Here is a 15,330-nt window from a genome sequence, read left to right as displayed (position 1 = left end):
CAGAGGTGCAGGAATTTTTCACCAAACATTTGACACACACATACACACACGTATGCAGACACACACGCACAGTCTGTACATGTGCTTCAAATGTAGGGTAGATGTGGAATTGTTGAACACCTCCTCAATACTCTTTGAATGACTCGACTATTACTGTTTTGTGCTTATTATTTGGGCTACCGTGATTGCTCCCTGTGTGTGTGTGTGTGTGTGTGTGTGTGTGTGTGTGTGTGTGTGTGCGTGTGTGTGTGTGTGTGTGTGTGTGTGTCCAGATGGCCTCTCTGCGCTGGCGTGACTTCATCCACATGCTAAACCTACACAGACACACATCTCACAGCACATATCCCAGAGTCATTGCTGCCTACACACCAGCTCCAGAAGTCAAATCACAGCAGATACAACATTTATTGTGTATACTCATGTTGATGCAGACATGAAATTAAAATCTCTCATCAAGCTGAGGTGGAGATGATCACACTTTTATCTACATTTTGTACATATACACTCATTCAGAATTTGATACCTGCAGCACATTCCAAAAAGTTGAGATAAGGGCATGTTTACCACTGTGTTACATCACCTTTGCTTGTAACTACACTCAGTAAGCATTTGGGAACTGAAGGCATGAATTGTTTTGAAAGTGAAATTCTTTCCCATTTTCGCTTGATATATGACTGCAGTTGCTCAACAGTCCAGGATCTCTGCTGTCGAAGTTTGTGCTACATATTGTGCCACACATTTTCGGTGGGAGACAGGTCTGGACTGCAGGCAGGCAGGTCTAGCAGCTGCACTCTTTCACTATGAAACCATGCTGTCGTAACACTTGTAGAGTGTGGCTTGGCATTGTCTTGCTGGAATAAGCAGGGGTGTCCCTGAAAAAGATGTCGTCTGGATGCGAGCATACAAAAAGTACCTCTCAGCTTTAATGGTGCCCTCTCAGGTGTGGAAGTTAGCCCTGCCATGGGCACTAACACAGCACCATATCATTAAAGGTGCTGCCGTTTGCGCGGGATGATCCCTTTTCTCTTTAGAAACAATTTTTAAATGTGGACTCGTCAGACCACAGAACACTTTCCCACTTTACATCAGTTGATCCCGGGTGAGCTCAGGGTCCAGAGGAGTTGGCAGCATTTCTGGATGTTCTTAATTTCTGGTTTTCACTTTGCATAGTAGAGTCTTAATATTTGTGGATGCAGTGATGAACTTTGCCACCGACAACGTCTTCCTGAGGTCACGTAGCCATGTCCTTTATGCGGTCATGTTGGTTTTAATGCAGTGCTGCCTGACGGGCTGAAGGTCACAGCATTCACTGTTGGTTTTCAACCTTTCTCCTTACATGCAGAGAATTCTCTGGACTCTGAATCTTGTGATGTAATTATGAACTGTAGGTGGTGAAATTCCTAAATTCCTCGTATTTGTTAGTTGAGAAGCGTTCTTCAATTGTTGAACCTCGCTCCATCCTCGCTTATGGACGACTGAGCCTTTCCAGCATGCCCCTTTCATACCCAGTCATGATATGTTCATGAGTCATGAATGTTCCAAACAGGTGTTTTTGGTTTGCTGACATCAATTTCAGCATACGTTTATAAAAATCAATGAAGTTCACGATGTAAAACATTAAATATACTGTCTCTGTACTGTTTTTAATTGAGTTGTCAAAAAGGGTTAGCAAGTTGTCACATTCTGTTATATTTATGTGTTACACAGCATCCCAACCTTTTTAGAATTGGGGTAATAATAACAATGACACAGTGTTGCCTGTTGTGATGGACCTACAGAGAATTATCTCTTGAATCTGCAGCTCGCTGGATGACCACGTGTAAGTCGTCTGGAATGCTACTGCAAAGCTTTTGACCAGTTCCTAAAAAACATCATGTGGCACTGTGATGTCCTCACACTGGGTCCCCATTAAATTCAATCCCATTCAAGATCCTTGCAGTGACTTTTACTGACACCTGCTCAGGGAGCTTCTGCAGTCCTGTGTATCATCGGGTCTGCGAGGCCCTCTGATCAGGGTTTGTTGGTCATACCTTCCCTCAGGCTTCACACTAAAGGGAAGTCATTCCCTCACTCTCTTTGGACTGAGGATCTGTGGACACTCTGGACACCTTTAAAAAACAGCTCTGAACTGACCTGTGGAGACATGTTTGGCTTAGTTGTATTTAGTTTAAATTTGACTCTTTTCATGTCTGTACTCTGTGTCTGTTGCTTTTGTCTTTTAATGTGAAGCCCTTTTGGGCATGTTGCCCTACAAATAAACTCATTAACAGATGTTTGCACTCTACATGGAAATCAAGCAGCATCTTAAAAACTTTTCAGTATTGTCGTAAACTAACAATTATGTCAAATCTAAATTCAACTAAGTCATGAGTCAAGTATGAGTCTAAATTTAAGGATTATCGGCAAAATGTTCTTGAAATATCAAGAATAAATTTTCATTTTCATTTTCATTATTGATGCATTAAAGTGTAAGCAGCTTTTGAATGTACCTGGTCATGGTGGAGCTCATTTTAACTTCTTCGTGAATACTGGACAATTGAGAACAAAGCATCATATTCTAGAAAATGATTTCATCATTTGTCTGTGGTCTTAGTAACTAAAGCTGTCAAATAAATCTAGTAAAATATTAAATATTTCCCTCTGAAATGTGGTGAAGTATAAAGTGGCATGAAATACTGAAGCAAAGTGTATGTGGACTTTGCACTTTGTTACTTTCCATCAGTGGACATGCATCATTAATGGTGTGCCTTCTGTCAGCTGCGGCTCTGCGGAGAACGCGTAATGATTGAGAGAACTGGTAATATATCTTTTGTGAAGAGCAAAAGCTTACGCATACAAATTTAGACACGTTAGCTTTCCCAAGCCGGCTCTGGGATTTATAATGTGACAGTGTTATGTGCTGAGCTTCAAGGAAGTCAGTAGAACAATGAGCACTTGGGCTTTGAATTATTCAGGCTGAAATCAAATCACAGCAGGAGAGCAGCCGCATTTCACAGGATCTTGAAGTTCACTACCTGAGGATTTCTCTCAAAAGTGAATTTGTTATGGTTTGTTACATGAGCAGTGAGTGTGACATGAGCACTGATCAGTGCTTCCATCCTGACACCCAGTGCCGGCTCGGAGTACTGCATTATTTCTTAAATGGAATCTCGGCACAATTTAGAAACATCACTTTTATTTCACTGATTGAAACAGTCGATTTGAGTTTTTCTCCACAGAAAAAGTCTGCTTATATCACCCCCCCCCCCCCCCAACCCCCCCCTAACCCACCTGTGTTTGGTTCCACAACATGACATCAGAAATACAATAACTGCAGAAAATTCAGGTAGAAAACTCAGATGAAAATATGTACCAACTCTAAAAACACTTTGGATGCCAAACAAAGATGCTTACAGTGATTCAGGCACTCTAGCAGACTGTCAGTTCACGAGTACTCAAGTAATGATTTCAGTGAGGCCTGCAGTGGAACAGCAGTCCCTTGGTGTTCTTCAGGCATGGCTGACTTTTTTTTAACATAATCCCATCATCCACCATAACCAAGTCATTAAAAGACAAATAATGTTTTATCAATTCAACCTTTGACTTCTTTTTCATTCAGCCACCCACAGAAGACCTTGTAGAAAATAGTAGAAAAAGAGACAGCACACAGTCCCAGGAGCTGTCTGATCACAGCTCGTCCTTGTCGTTCTGAGAGTCTGACACTGACGTGGAGTCAGCTTTAGCTTTTTTGGAGTCCTTCTTGGTGGCAGCTTTTACTGTCTTTTTTGCGGCTGGTTTTGCATCCTTTTTGTCGACCTGTTTTCCATCTTTTTTTGCCACAGGTTTGACTTTGTTTGCCGTCTTGGCCTTTGCTTGGTCTCCAGCTTTGGCCTTTGCTTTAGGAGCAGCTTTGCCTTTGGTGCCTGTTGTTGTTTTGCTGGCTGGTTTCACTTTTGCTTTGTCCTTTGGCGAGTCGGCCGGTCGGTCGGCCTGTGTGTCTGCCGGCTTCTGTTCTGCTGCTTTATCATCTTGTTTACCGTCTGCTTTTACCTGGTCAGCCTGCGCAGGAGGCTCTGATGTTGTCGGCTGGGTCTCAGAGGTGTCAGTCACCTCCTTTTTGATGAACTCTTCATTCACAGGGGTAGAGAACATCTTCAGCATATCCTGAGCTTGGATTCTCTCCTATGGGACAGAAAAAGCAGAATGATAAATGTGGCAATTAATAACAAAAATGTCACGATCAGAGGAAGATAAAAATTCAAATCATACTGGATTTTCAGAAAAGTATATCTGCAGAACTAACAATGGCAGGTTTCCTTCAAATTTTTGTTGGCAGCCAAAACACAATTCATTCTCTACACCTGCCTTTACTTTACATTTACTCTTTAATGTCTTTGCAGCGACAAAAGTCTCACTGTGTCTTATATTAGATTTTCAATGGAGACAGCTGCAGTTATTATATTTTTTCTTATTGCTGAACAGAGGATAATCAGATTTTTTGGCAGATCAAGGGGAGGTCTTTATTTTCATTTTATCAGCCAAGATTTATATTTTATTTAAGCCTTCTCTGACAAGAATTGTTGTTAAAAAAAAAAAAAAGGAATCAAATGATTTCTTTAGTGCAACAGAAAGTTATTTGCAATAAATTTGGCATTGCTAACATCACTTCTAATGTGTGAAAATGATTCTATTCTGATATGAAGGATTCAATTAGCGTACGCCATATTAAATTCTACTAGTTTATCAATGATGAAAAGAATGATGTGAAGTCAATACTGTCACATTACTTTCACTTCCTTTCACTCTCCAGTGAGATTCCATGTTTGAATGAATCTGAAAGGTCTGTACACACCTTTTCCTCGTGAGCAGGGTCCAGGGTGAACCACAGCGCCACAGCACACCTCTGACCTTTGGTGACAGCTCTGACGCCGTGGGGGTTTTCCTTCCCCGCTCCGAACCCGACCACACGGCCGCACTGTGGGCGCACCTCAGCCTGGAGAAGTGCGATAACATACAACATGTAACACTCAATTAATTACTCAACAGCAAGGCTTGGCTTTTGTTTTTCTCTAGATGTACCACACATGTTGAAAGGAGACTATAGAAAGAAGAGCAGAGAATTTACCGTGACCGTTTTAGCATCCAGCTCAGTGAAGATGAAGTCTCCTCCTTCAAAGTCATTGTTCAGATAAAGGATGGCACTGCAGGGGGGAGACATTAGGATGTTATGTGGGTGCTTGTCATCAGGGTCGTCCGGTTGACGGATAGACTCTTTAGTGTGTGTGTGTGTGTGTGTGTGTGTGTGTGTGTGTGTGTGTGTGTGTGTGCGCTCACCTGTAGTCTCTGTGTGTGTATGCAGGAGGCTCCTTTATACACTCGTTCATCTCAGAGACCAGCAGGCAGTTGTCCACATGAACAGGGTGACTCAAGTCCTCCCGGTCCTCCTGCTTCTCTGGATAAACAACAGTGCAGAGACAAGTTCCAACACTTCAGGCTGTGAATGCACAACTCAGATCACCTGGCAGGAGCACTGCATCCAGATCCATGGTAACAACATGGACGACTGCTTAAAGCTGCACTACTCCACATTAACTATGGATTACAAATTACTTTAACTAATTACTGGGTGTTGTGACAAACCCACAGAGAATTATCATCCAGCTCTTTGGTTCCTTTCAGCTCGGCACACCTATTTAAGCAGCTGTGTTCAGGCTCTAAGCTCTGATAAACCCACTGTACACTACCCGCCAGGCACGAACAGCAAACACAGTTAGCTACACTAACAGGTGAGCGTAGCTACATTTAGCAGCTGAAGAGCTAGATGTTGATCTCATGAGTTGGTGAAGACCAAAACCGACCTAAAAAGACAGTTGCTAATGCTTATGCTCAGTATGTGCACGGTGAGTAAGAGGCAAATGGTGATATTATGTCAATGCTGTTGTGCTGCCCCCTAGTGCCCAAAAAGCCAATTACAGCAACTTTAACTGGAAAAGGTCAAGCTTCTATAATCAGTACTAAGTCCATAATTTTGACCAGTTTTTTCATAACCAACTAATCTTCACAGAGAGGAGGAGGCTGTATCAGGCAGTATGAGCAGCTGTTGGGATCCAAAGCTGGTCTGTCTTTGTTTCAGTCAAAATATACAAACACTTAGAAACACACATCTTTATGAGGTCATGTAAAAGAGTCATGTCAATTTTACAATAAAAAAGAAAGTGCAATTGCCACATCAACTGACAACAAAGTGCTCATCGTGACATGGTTTGCAGTGAGGCAACACATTTTCAGCAAAAACAATCGACATGTCCTCTCTGGGCCAATCTGTGACACCTGCTTTACTGTATTAGCCTTTTTCCATACACATGTACTGGCCTGGCTTGTCACAGTGTGACTTGGTGTATCAGCCCAGTGCTGCAGGGATTAGCATCTCCATTAAACAGGGCGACCTGGTTGATGTTTGCCGTTGACTGATGAGGTGCTTATTTTGACTCAGTGATGTTTAAAAGCAGAGTCCTATTTAGTGCTGTTCCACACTGTACTGTGCACCAGTTGTTGGTGGTCAGCTACTTATCGTCACAGATTTTCAGGCTGTTCAATGCTTGCCATTCCTTTTTCTCTTTACTTTTTTGACACACAGTTGATAGTGATGAAGCATCTCTATGTCTGCCAATAGCAGCTGAGGCTATTAGAACATGTTACTGTGTCACCCCTGAATGATGACAAAGCCCATCTGACATTGCTAAAACCTGCTCGGAGGCGGTCAGGCGTGCTTGACCCGACTCCGGCGATGGTCCATCGTGGGTGTGACTCTTTCACAACTCATCATATTTAAGCTGCAGATGGAAACAGAGATCCATGTGGGCACGGTTCAGCACAGCCAAACGTGCCAATGCAAAAGCATACATGTCACAATGTTGTGACCTCTACGAGCCTTCACAGCAAAGGTCACTGAGGCTCATGGAGGTTGTAGTATTTGGATCGATTTGCCATAAAAAATTTCTCAGAAACAAAGCTGAGCAATGAATAACCGGTAAAGTAAATCATCCAGGAGGCTGACATCATGCTGTGCTCAGTAAAACTGAGTTTATTACTTAGAGAAAATGTTTGCACTCTGTTGTGAACTGGTTATGCACAGCATACACTTCTCCTTTTTTTAATTTACTTTAATTTGCTCGGGGACATGGGGTTCACTAGGGGAGGGACTTGGGGAATCTTTGGTGTTCATGTTATTTGTTGCTGTTTACATAAACATTATTGTAAAGAACTCAAAATAAGGAAGAAAATCTTTCAATTTGACTTGAGGGAAACTACTTCCTGAAATGGGGGCTTCAGCCTTTTTCATACTTTATAAGACTGAACTTATTCTGTTGATGGACCTAAAAGATGTGATTGATCATTTTGTGAGGGAACCCATAAAAAAGATGAGTCTCTTTCACAGACACAACAGACTTACCTGACTTACCATCGATGGCAGAGCGACAGACCAGGTGGGAGTAGGAGAAGTAGAGCGGAGTGTCCAGATGGAAGTATGACTCCAGTATCTTCCTCACCTTCTCGCTGAGGTTCAAGAACAGACTAGCGCTCTTCAGTGGAACCTTCCCCTCCTGTCCCAGCTACAGCAGGAGGAAATATTAATATTAATAGCAGCTAGGATGAAACCAATGTAGGTCAAAGTCTCTAAATAGCACTGTTTTCAAGAAAAGTTCTGATTAATTAACGTTAGAAAATCTGTCTGAGTGGCTGTTTTGTAATGAGAACATCACAGTTTGGCCAAATACTTTACTGGTATACTTTGCAGGAATGGTCCTGACCTCAGCTGTGTGCTGTTATTGGCTGAGGGCTACGCACCCACTGCCCAGAGGTTGCAGTCTGGAAACATCTCAACCACAGCACAATAAGAAGAAAATAAGAAAATACCAACAGAGGGTGTCTGCAGACACATACACTGCCACACACCTCCAGTGGGTCATATGTGCTGATTGAGAGGGATTATGTTTGTTTGAGTCCACACATCCTGCACGGCATGCCTTTAAGCTGTCTTTTATGCTTTAGGGAGGGGGTCTACAGACCTTCACAGCCTTCAGGACAGTGACTCCCTGGAACGTCTCACTGGTGGAGTGGGGGGAAGGCCCCCTGTAGCCATCACCTTTCAGAGCAGCTGCCTGGGAAACATGTACAACATCAACTCTGTGACATGATGGGCTGACACACACAATGAAAACACACAGACATGAGACACAGACAGGCATCAGGTGACATGAAAAGAAAATACATGAAAATAAATAACTAAATAAAGGTGCACTTATACCTTCTCATTTCCAAATTGCACATTAATGCCAACCTCTAAACACAGCTATAGCACTGCTGACACTGAAAAACTAACTCCAGGTTCAGTGATTTCCATGTCTTATTGCAAATGTCAAACTTTATTGGTTAAGAAAATTGAAGCTGTTTGTCATTTGAAACTTGCACTTGCATAAATGTCCATTGAAAATAGTTTTTGGCCACAGTGGAACAAGCAGTAAACCCAACACTGACATATAATCACCCCATAAAGTTGGCATGCCTAATGTGTTGGCAAACAGTTGCACATTTTCCGTTTATATGATGGTTTAACAGTAATGTCAGGTTGTATATTATCAGGCTCATCCTGTGGCACCACCAAAACAAGTTCCTGACAACTTCTGTTTTCATGGCAACAAAGTGATCTCAGTCAGTTGTGAGTGGCTCCATTCTTTAGATAACTCACATTGGAGAGCTGCTGCAGCTCCCTGCACTCATCAGCACTGATCACCCCATCCAGCAGCACCCGCTGTGTGCCATTCAGCTGCTGGGACGTCATGGTCACCTTGATGTCATCATGCAACAGAGTGGCATCTAGAGGAGAAAGGTCACAGGAACAAGGAGAGTAAAACTTTCTCAGGTAAATACTGTAGTTTTATGTTGTAGTTTTGATTACATGTGAAATAAGTCACTAAGCTCTTTAGAACAAATGCACCACCATCTTACTAACATCTGGCTCAACTGTGATCCAGGTGAACTATTTACCGTCCTGCGGTGATATGATCTTGGCCATATCTGAAGAATCCTTCTTCTTCTCCTCAACCAGAGTCTCAATCTCCTTCATTAGGTTTCCTATTTCCTCCGTGATCCTGGCTGCAGTCTCTCTGTTGGCTCTGAGACACACAGACGAGTAGACAAAAGCTGTAACATCACTTTAACAGTAGATTTACTCTTGCAATGCACAAATGTGTGTGAGGCGATGTCTTCAATCTTACTTCTGCTTCTCTCTCAGTTTCTTAGGCATGACGTCTTCAGGCGTCCATGTGTCCTGAGGACCGAATGACAGTAAAGACAGATATCACCCTGCATGAACCCACTGCATCAAATACACAAAATGTGCTGGACAGCCAATGATCTCTTCACTCACTGGATCCACAAAGGTGATTCCAAAGGCTTCATATCCAAAGTAGAGCAGCTCTTTTTCCAGTATGGACTGCTGAATGTACAGTTTCACCACCTGCAGGTCAAAAATCAGTTGAACCCTGATGGCATCTGCTGAGAACCACAGTCTATAAAATAGCTGCACGCATAAGATACCAAACCATGAGATAACAGGTTCAGTTAAATGTTGAAGTACAGCAAACAGTGACTTAAAAGGGGGCATTGAGTCATCTCTGGTTTTGAGCAGCCTCGACTGGTGAACACAACACTCGCAACACAAAGTGGTTCCCTTGTTTACAAGTGTTCCCTCTTGCCTTTCTGTCCAGAACAGAACAAAGATGAATAAGTGCTTGTTTGTGTGGACATTTTTCCCCTGGCCTTTGTCTCTCAGACTTCACACAGACTGTCCTACCCTCTGACTGGTTTAATTTTTGGTGCTGTACCCTGTCTAAGGTACAGTGACTTGTAGTACATGTATGCATCATTTCCCTCTGTGTAAGTATGCAAAGTACAAAGCATGTGTTACAGGTAACATTAACAATGACTTGATGAGCCAACGTGCACAATACAGCAGGACCCTGAAACTGAGGCAGCTAAATGGAATTCAGCCATCATTCATTTCATCAGTTACACCTGTGCTTTTCCTACTGTGACACGTCAAAATGCAGTCTCTGAAAAATACCAAATCTACTCCATAGAGAGGGAATTAGACACAGTATAAAAAATGAGGGTAGATATGCAAAATGTATTTTCACGTAGGACTGGTGACGTACGACTGGTGAATTATTAATAAAGCAATTATTAATAAAGCAACCCCCCCCCCCGACACACACACACACACACATACTCACACAGACTGATTTCATTCCAAAACTGAGCACGGGGTGGAAAGTGAGTTCAGTTGTGAAAGCCAGAAATCTCAGCAGCCATAGATATAATCACTTAGTCATTAGTATTGATCAACAACCCTATTAAGCCACTATAAATACCGGATAATACAGACATTTAGAGCCCGAGGCAGGAAAAATGTTACTTATTGCTTCTTTAAAAAGCAGCAAACGTTTATGTGCTTTAGATTAGCATCAATGCTTTTTTAACGTCTCTTCTGTGCCTGTGAGTACATCTGAGTGCTAATGGAGGCTATTTTTCTCCAACCACATGTTGTGCAGGCTGATTTACTGCTGATAGTTATGGATTAAGATAACACAGAGGTAAAAATAACTGCACTCGAAAGGTGCTTTGGATGAAAGCCTCCCATAAATATAGTGTGGGTTAGACCAACAGTACCTGTCGGGCTGATATGGTCTGTGCCTTGTCTTCACCCAGCACGGCAGAATAATAAGCCAGGTTCTGGTTCATCACCTCATCATCAGGGTGGAACAGCAGGAAGGTCTTGGCACACTCTATGGCCTGCTCATACTTCTCACCTGCAGAGAGGGAGCAGAAGCAGGACAGTGAACAGCTGGTATGCAGTTTACTTGGTTGTTAAAGGGCCACTCTGATTTTACACATGAAGCTCAGTTTGCTCATTCATCGAGAGAACTACGTGACTTTGTCAAGTCAGAGAATCTAAAAAACATGTCAGGTTGTTCTTGCAAGAGATGGGCTAGAGTTGCATTGTGGGAAGTGTAGGAGGAAGTGTTTCTTACAGCCTAACTATGGTTTGATTGGTGATATATCCAGAGTGGCGAAACTTCGACACTAACAAACTCCTTATTGAACCTTTTATCCCGCGTTGTTCTTATTTCTTAGTAAAGATGCAGGCAGCAGCTTCTTATTTCTAACTGGTGCTGCCTGTTAGTTTCACCAGTTTAAATGACAAACATCAGCGGTGACAGAGTGGATCAGCTGTGGCTGTTTCTGCCTTTTCAGTCAGCAAAAGGTGATTTCAGATCTTTGAGTTTAGTTACTTCAAACTTTAGTTACTTTAAGAGATTTGGATACAATAAAGAAGTTTGATCCATACATGGGTCTGCACTTCAATATATATCTGCCTCCGTTACATCAATTTTGATTACACTTTTTAATATCTGTATCTAGGGCTCTATGTTTTCAGTGATGCAAAAAACATAGAAAGAATAACAAAATGTGATTATAAAAACAGAACCAACACTAAAATGAGGATTATGGCGGAACTTGTCAAAATGTGGATGTGGTTTATAAAAATCTGGGTTTTCCTGACCATTATAAGCGTTTTTTCATGGCTCCTGGTGGCTAAACAGCCAGAAAGATTTTGTCCTCTGTAAATAAAGTGACTTCTTGTCACTGAGTGTGACCATACTTTGTCAATATTAGTCAGAGAAATAAGGAAAAAGGCTCCAATTGTTCTCAGTGTGGTGGAAACTCTACAGGGAAGAACTTTCATTATATCTTGTTTTTCATAAAAGGCCAAAATCTGCCTCCTAATATTCAGCTCATATACCTGACCATCTGCATGACCAGTGATGCTGTAAATCTCAGTAGATCTAGGGTGTAATTCCACTTCCATTACAGTCAAGGACATTGGTCGAAGTATACGGACACTCCTCAGCACAGGCTGAAAAGAACAAGCTGTGAGACTCACTGTTGTAGTAGGAGAACTGCAGGTAGTTGAAATGCGAGGGGAGGAAGTCCTCCAAGGGCTTGTCTCCGCTGGGAGTTGAGGCCAACTCGACTGCGCAGTGCTGCTTACAGTTCAGTACCTGCATGTAGTGGTCTGACACACACAAACACATTCACACAAAGGAAAGTGGTCAACAAATCATCAACTTTCATGCCAATGTTTTCTGCACAAAAACCCAGAGGACACACTGCCTCACCTGTCATGGTCTGGAACAGGTCAGCACTGTACTCCATGTAGTTGTATCCGTCGTAGTTGTAGGATCCCTCGCACAGTGCTCTGCACTCCTTATCGGCAGTGAAGTACTCGTCTACGGCCACCTCGAAGTGGTCAGCCGCCAGGCCGAAAGAGTCGTCGCTGTAGTACCTCTTCCCCAGCAGGAACTCAGCCTGAGGAGAGAGCAAGCGGGCGGCCGGTGAGGTGAAGAGGGGATGGTGGATGTTCTGGGTGCTATCACACAGAAAAGTGTCTTTTTCTCGGTCACGATCAAGTTTGTCAGGCCGGCCAAGGGCATGCTTTTAAAACATTTTCAATTCAAATCCCTCTGTAATAACAAGGTGCACACAAGGTTCTTGAAACAACTTTTCCTGTTGCCTTTAGAGACATTTGTTCACACTTCTCATTCCAGCCATCATCCAGCAGACCAAAGGATTTGTAGAGCTATTTAAAAACTTTCAAGCTGGCCAGTGGCAGCGACCACAGGCAAAAATGACAGAAATGTGAGCAAAATAAATAGATTAGAGATGATCAGCCCCTCTGAAGACTGACCTTGAGACTAAGAGGACAAAAAGTGATCAGAGAAGAAGTTTGCTCTCACCATATGTGTCCTGGCCTCCAAATCTTTGAAGTCCTCTTCCTGCACTCCTGCCATCATCCTGTAGTACTCCAGGTTCTGTCTCATCTCCATGTGATCCGGGTTGGCCAGGAAGAATGTGTTGGCAGCTGCCACTGCCTTGTCCAGTTTATTGATCTGAAAAAACACACAGGGGTTGAGCTCACCCTCTCTGGCTGAGGGTGTGTGAATCAATGAATCACCTTGAAAAAACATGCAGACACTAACTGACAGGACTTTTGTTTTTCTCATGGGCCAAACTGCAGTCTGTGCAACAAATGAATAAACAATAAAGGATTTTTGTCCACTCGAGAGCAGAAAAGCAAAGTATAAAGACAACGCTGATATATCATCACCTCGAAATTGTTAAGGTTAATGTGTTTTCAAACTGAGCAACATTTTAGCTCTGTTTTGGTCTACACCACCTCCTGAAGGGTCTGGCTCTTAATGCTCCAGAGCATTCTGCTGAAAACAGCTGCTTTCTACTGGAAACCACGAGAACCAAAACAGTACCGATGTGAGTAAAACCAACACGAGGAGTTGAAAGACGCTTCTTTTAACTAATGTTAAAGATGCATAGAGTAATCCGTAGCTTTTATTGACTTCTAACTGTCACCTGCACCAGCTGTGACCACCTGTTTCCTCCCGGAATTCACAGCAACCCTCTCATTACAGTGGGCTATAATTACTAAAAACTGAGGTGGCATTTTCAGATCAGCGACCAGCAAACTGTCCTCATAAACCAGACGACTGTTAAAGTTTTTAAACTAAAATAAAGTTTTTAAAGTCAGAAATCTGAGCAGCTTCATGGTTGAGTCATAGCTGATCAACAACTCTGTCACTTCATGTAATATGATGATTTTATGATGTTGCTGTTTTAAAGTTCTGTCTGACAGCAATGTTTTCTAACACACAGCAATCCAATAAAACAGTGGATATGAAAACTGTTCAGTGTTGTAAGAGAGCACATCACACAGTTAGAACTCCAGTGAGCCAACAAAGCATTATTGACCAGTTTGTCTTTGCACAGTTTGTCTTTATGAGGAGCATTTGAAAGCAGCACTTGAGGCCTTTAAACAGCAGGATCCCTCAAGTCGACGTGCTAACGTCAAACTGCACAGAGGCAGACTCCACCTTAAGACGTGGCATGGCAGCCCTGGTGTTGGGGGGTTGGGGCATTTACAGTTTCTACCTCCACATCAGCCCTGAAGTTAAGATTGAATGAGATTACACATGAAATGGATTTCGGCTTTTCACTCTGCTCGAGTTATGCAGGATCGGTATGAAGTAAGAGTGGAAAAAGCCTCTGATCACAGTCACCAGCTTCACACTTGTAGCTTCGAGCCCACTTTACTTACTGTATACCTTAAAATACGCCACTTGTAAGTAATTGTACGGGGTCCTCTTGGTGAACTCCAGCTGCACTTCTTCAGACACTTGATGCATAGTTGGTGTTCCCAGCTTCTCCATTTCGCAGGAGTTCACGCAGTCCGCCCGTTTCAGGATTTTCTGGAAGAAGGCCAGGTCCTCCACAGATCCGGACCCCGGGATGGGAACGCCGAGAGCGGTCTGGTTGGCGCAGCTCAGCCGGCACTGAGCCTTCACATTGCGGACCGTCGCTTTGTTCCGGAGCGCCTTCTCCATGTTTAGGATAACCGACAGCCAGTCCCCCTTATAGTAGGCTTCCACCGCCGTGTCGAAGAGGAAATCATAGGGCTCCAGGACGAAGTGGCCGCCCTGATCACTGTGCGAGGAACACAGGGGAACAAGGCAGAAAAACAGAAGCGCATAGCGGGGCTCCATCATGCTGAACGTTCGCCTCTGCAGCGGAGCAGCCGGTCAGAGGAGCTGCTGGAACTTTCTCCGACAGTTTGCTGTCTGGAGGTGGGGTTTGAACAGTGAGCCCCCCCGGTAACACCCCCTCTGCCCCCTCATCTCCAACACACGGAGACATCATTACAGTGATGTCGTATTGAACTGCACGGCCTTTTAATGTGATGGAGGAAAAGTTAGGGTTGACTTTAGTGTAAAATACTGTATAATGTTTATATCAGCCTAACAGTATTTCTGGTCAATCCCATAAAGTCACCTTAAACACAGATAACATCATCCTCGTTGTTATCAACAATTATCATCACCTCCTCCAAGACCAAGCTCGGGGATTGTGCAGAATTTGCACTTGTAAATGTGCACAATGAGAAAATGAGCACATCAGAATGATGAATTCCCATGTTATATATTTTTATTAGAATGACAACATATCAAATAAGCCTGATTTATTGTAAAAAGAAACAAGAAAGCATATCTTGTTATAATAAAGTTTTCAAGAATGTTGGAGCACAAGTAAATTCTTGACACTTCACTTTTCTCATGAAAAAAGGAAAAAAAAAATTGTCAAATCCTTTTCATACCTGTTGGACCATTCAGTGACACCTGTCAGAATATCAGGCTAACACCGAGCAAACTTCACTGGATC

At 42.9% G+C, this 15,330-nt stretch overlaps 1 protein-coding gene across 2 annotated transcripts; it reads right to left on the bottom strand.

Moving 5' to 3' along the window:
* Positions 1-3,525: 3,525 nt before the first annotated feature.
* p3h1 (prolyl 3-hydroxylase 1) lies at positions 3,526-14,730 on the bottom strand. Of its 2 annotated transcripts, none has more exons than XM_076750862.1 (15): positions 14,220-14,730; positions 12,840-12,992; positions 12,222-12,411; positions 11,987-12,118; positions 10,711-10,850; positions 9,410-9,499; positions 9,258-9,310; positions 9,028-9,155; positions 8,729-8,856; positions 8,049-8,141; positions 7,433-7,592; positions 5,314-5,431; positions 5,105-5,180; positions 4,832-4,972; positions 3,526-4,161 (listed from the first exon to the last, which is right to left on the bottom strand). In XM_076750862.1, exons 1-15 carry the CDS (start codon positions 14,658-14,660, stop codon positions 3,667-3,669), a joined length of 2,538 nt encoding a protein of 845 aa, XP_076606977.1. In that variant the 5' UTR covers positions 14,661-14,730; the 3' UTR covers positions 3,526-3,666. The 2 variants fall into 2 exon arrangements, with proteins under 2 accessions (XP_076606977.1, XP_076606985.1); XM_076750870.1 differs by having other exon boundaries at positions 7,442-7,592; positions 14,220-14,673.
* Positions 14,731-15,330: the final 600 nt, after the last annotated feature.

The sequence above is a fragment of the Chaetodon auriga genome, chromosome 2 (assembly GCF_051107435.1).
Source record: "Chaetodon auriga isolate fChaAug3 chromosome 2, fChaAug3.hap1, whole genome shotgun sequence".
Taxonomy (NCBI): Eukaryota; Metazoa; Chordata; class Actinopteri; order Chaetodontiformes; family Chaetodontidae; genus Chaetodon; species Chaetodon auriga.
The sequence above is the reverse complement of the archived record's forward strand: the minus strand, read 5'-3'. Positions and strand labels throughout refer to the sequence as shown.

Coding starts and splice junctions, on each gene's coding strand:
- p3h1 (XM_076750862.1), bottom strand. CDS start 14,660: ATGATGGAGCCCCGCTATGCGCTTCTGTTTTTCTGCCTTGTTCCCCTG. Junction 12,412..12,839: donor TGGAGGCCAGGACACATATG/GTGAGAGCAAAC, acceptor CTCTCTCCTCAG/GCTGAGTTCCTGCTGGGGAA. Junction 9,500..10,710: donor AGACCATATCAGCCCGACAG/GTACTGTTGGTC, acceptor TTTGACCTGCAG/GTGGTGAAACTGTACATTCA.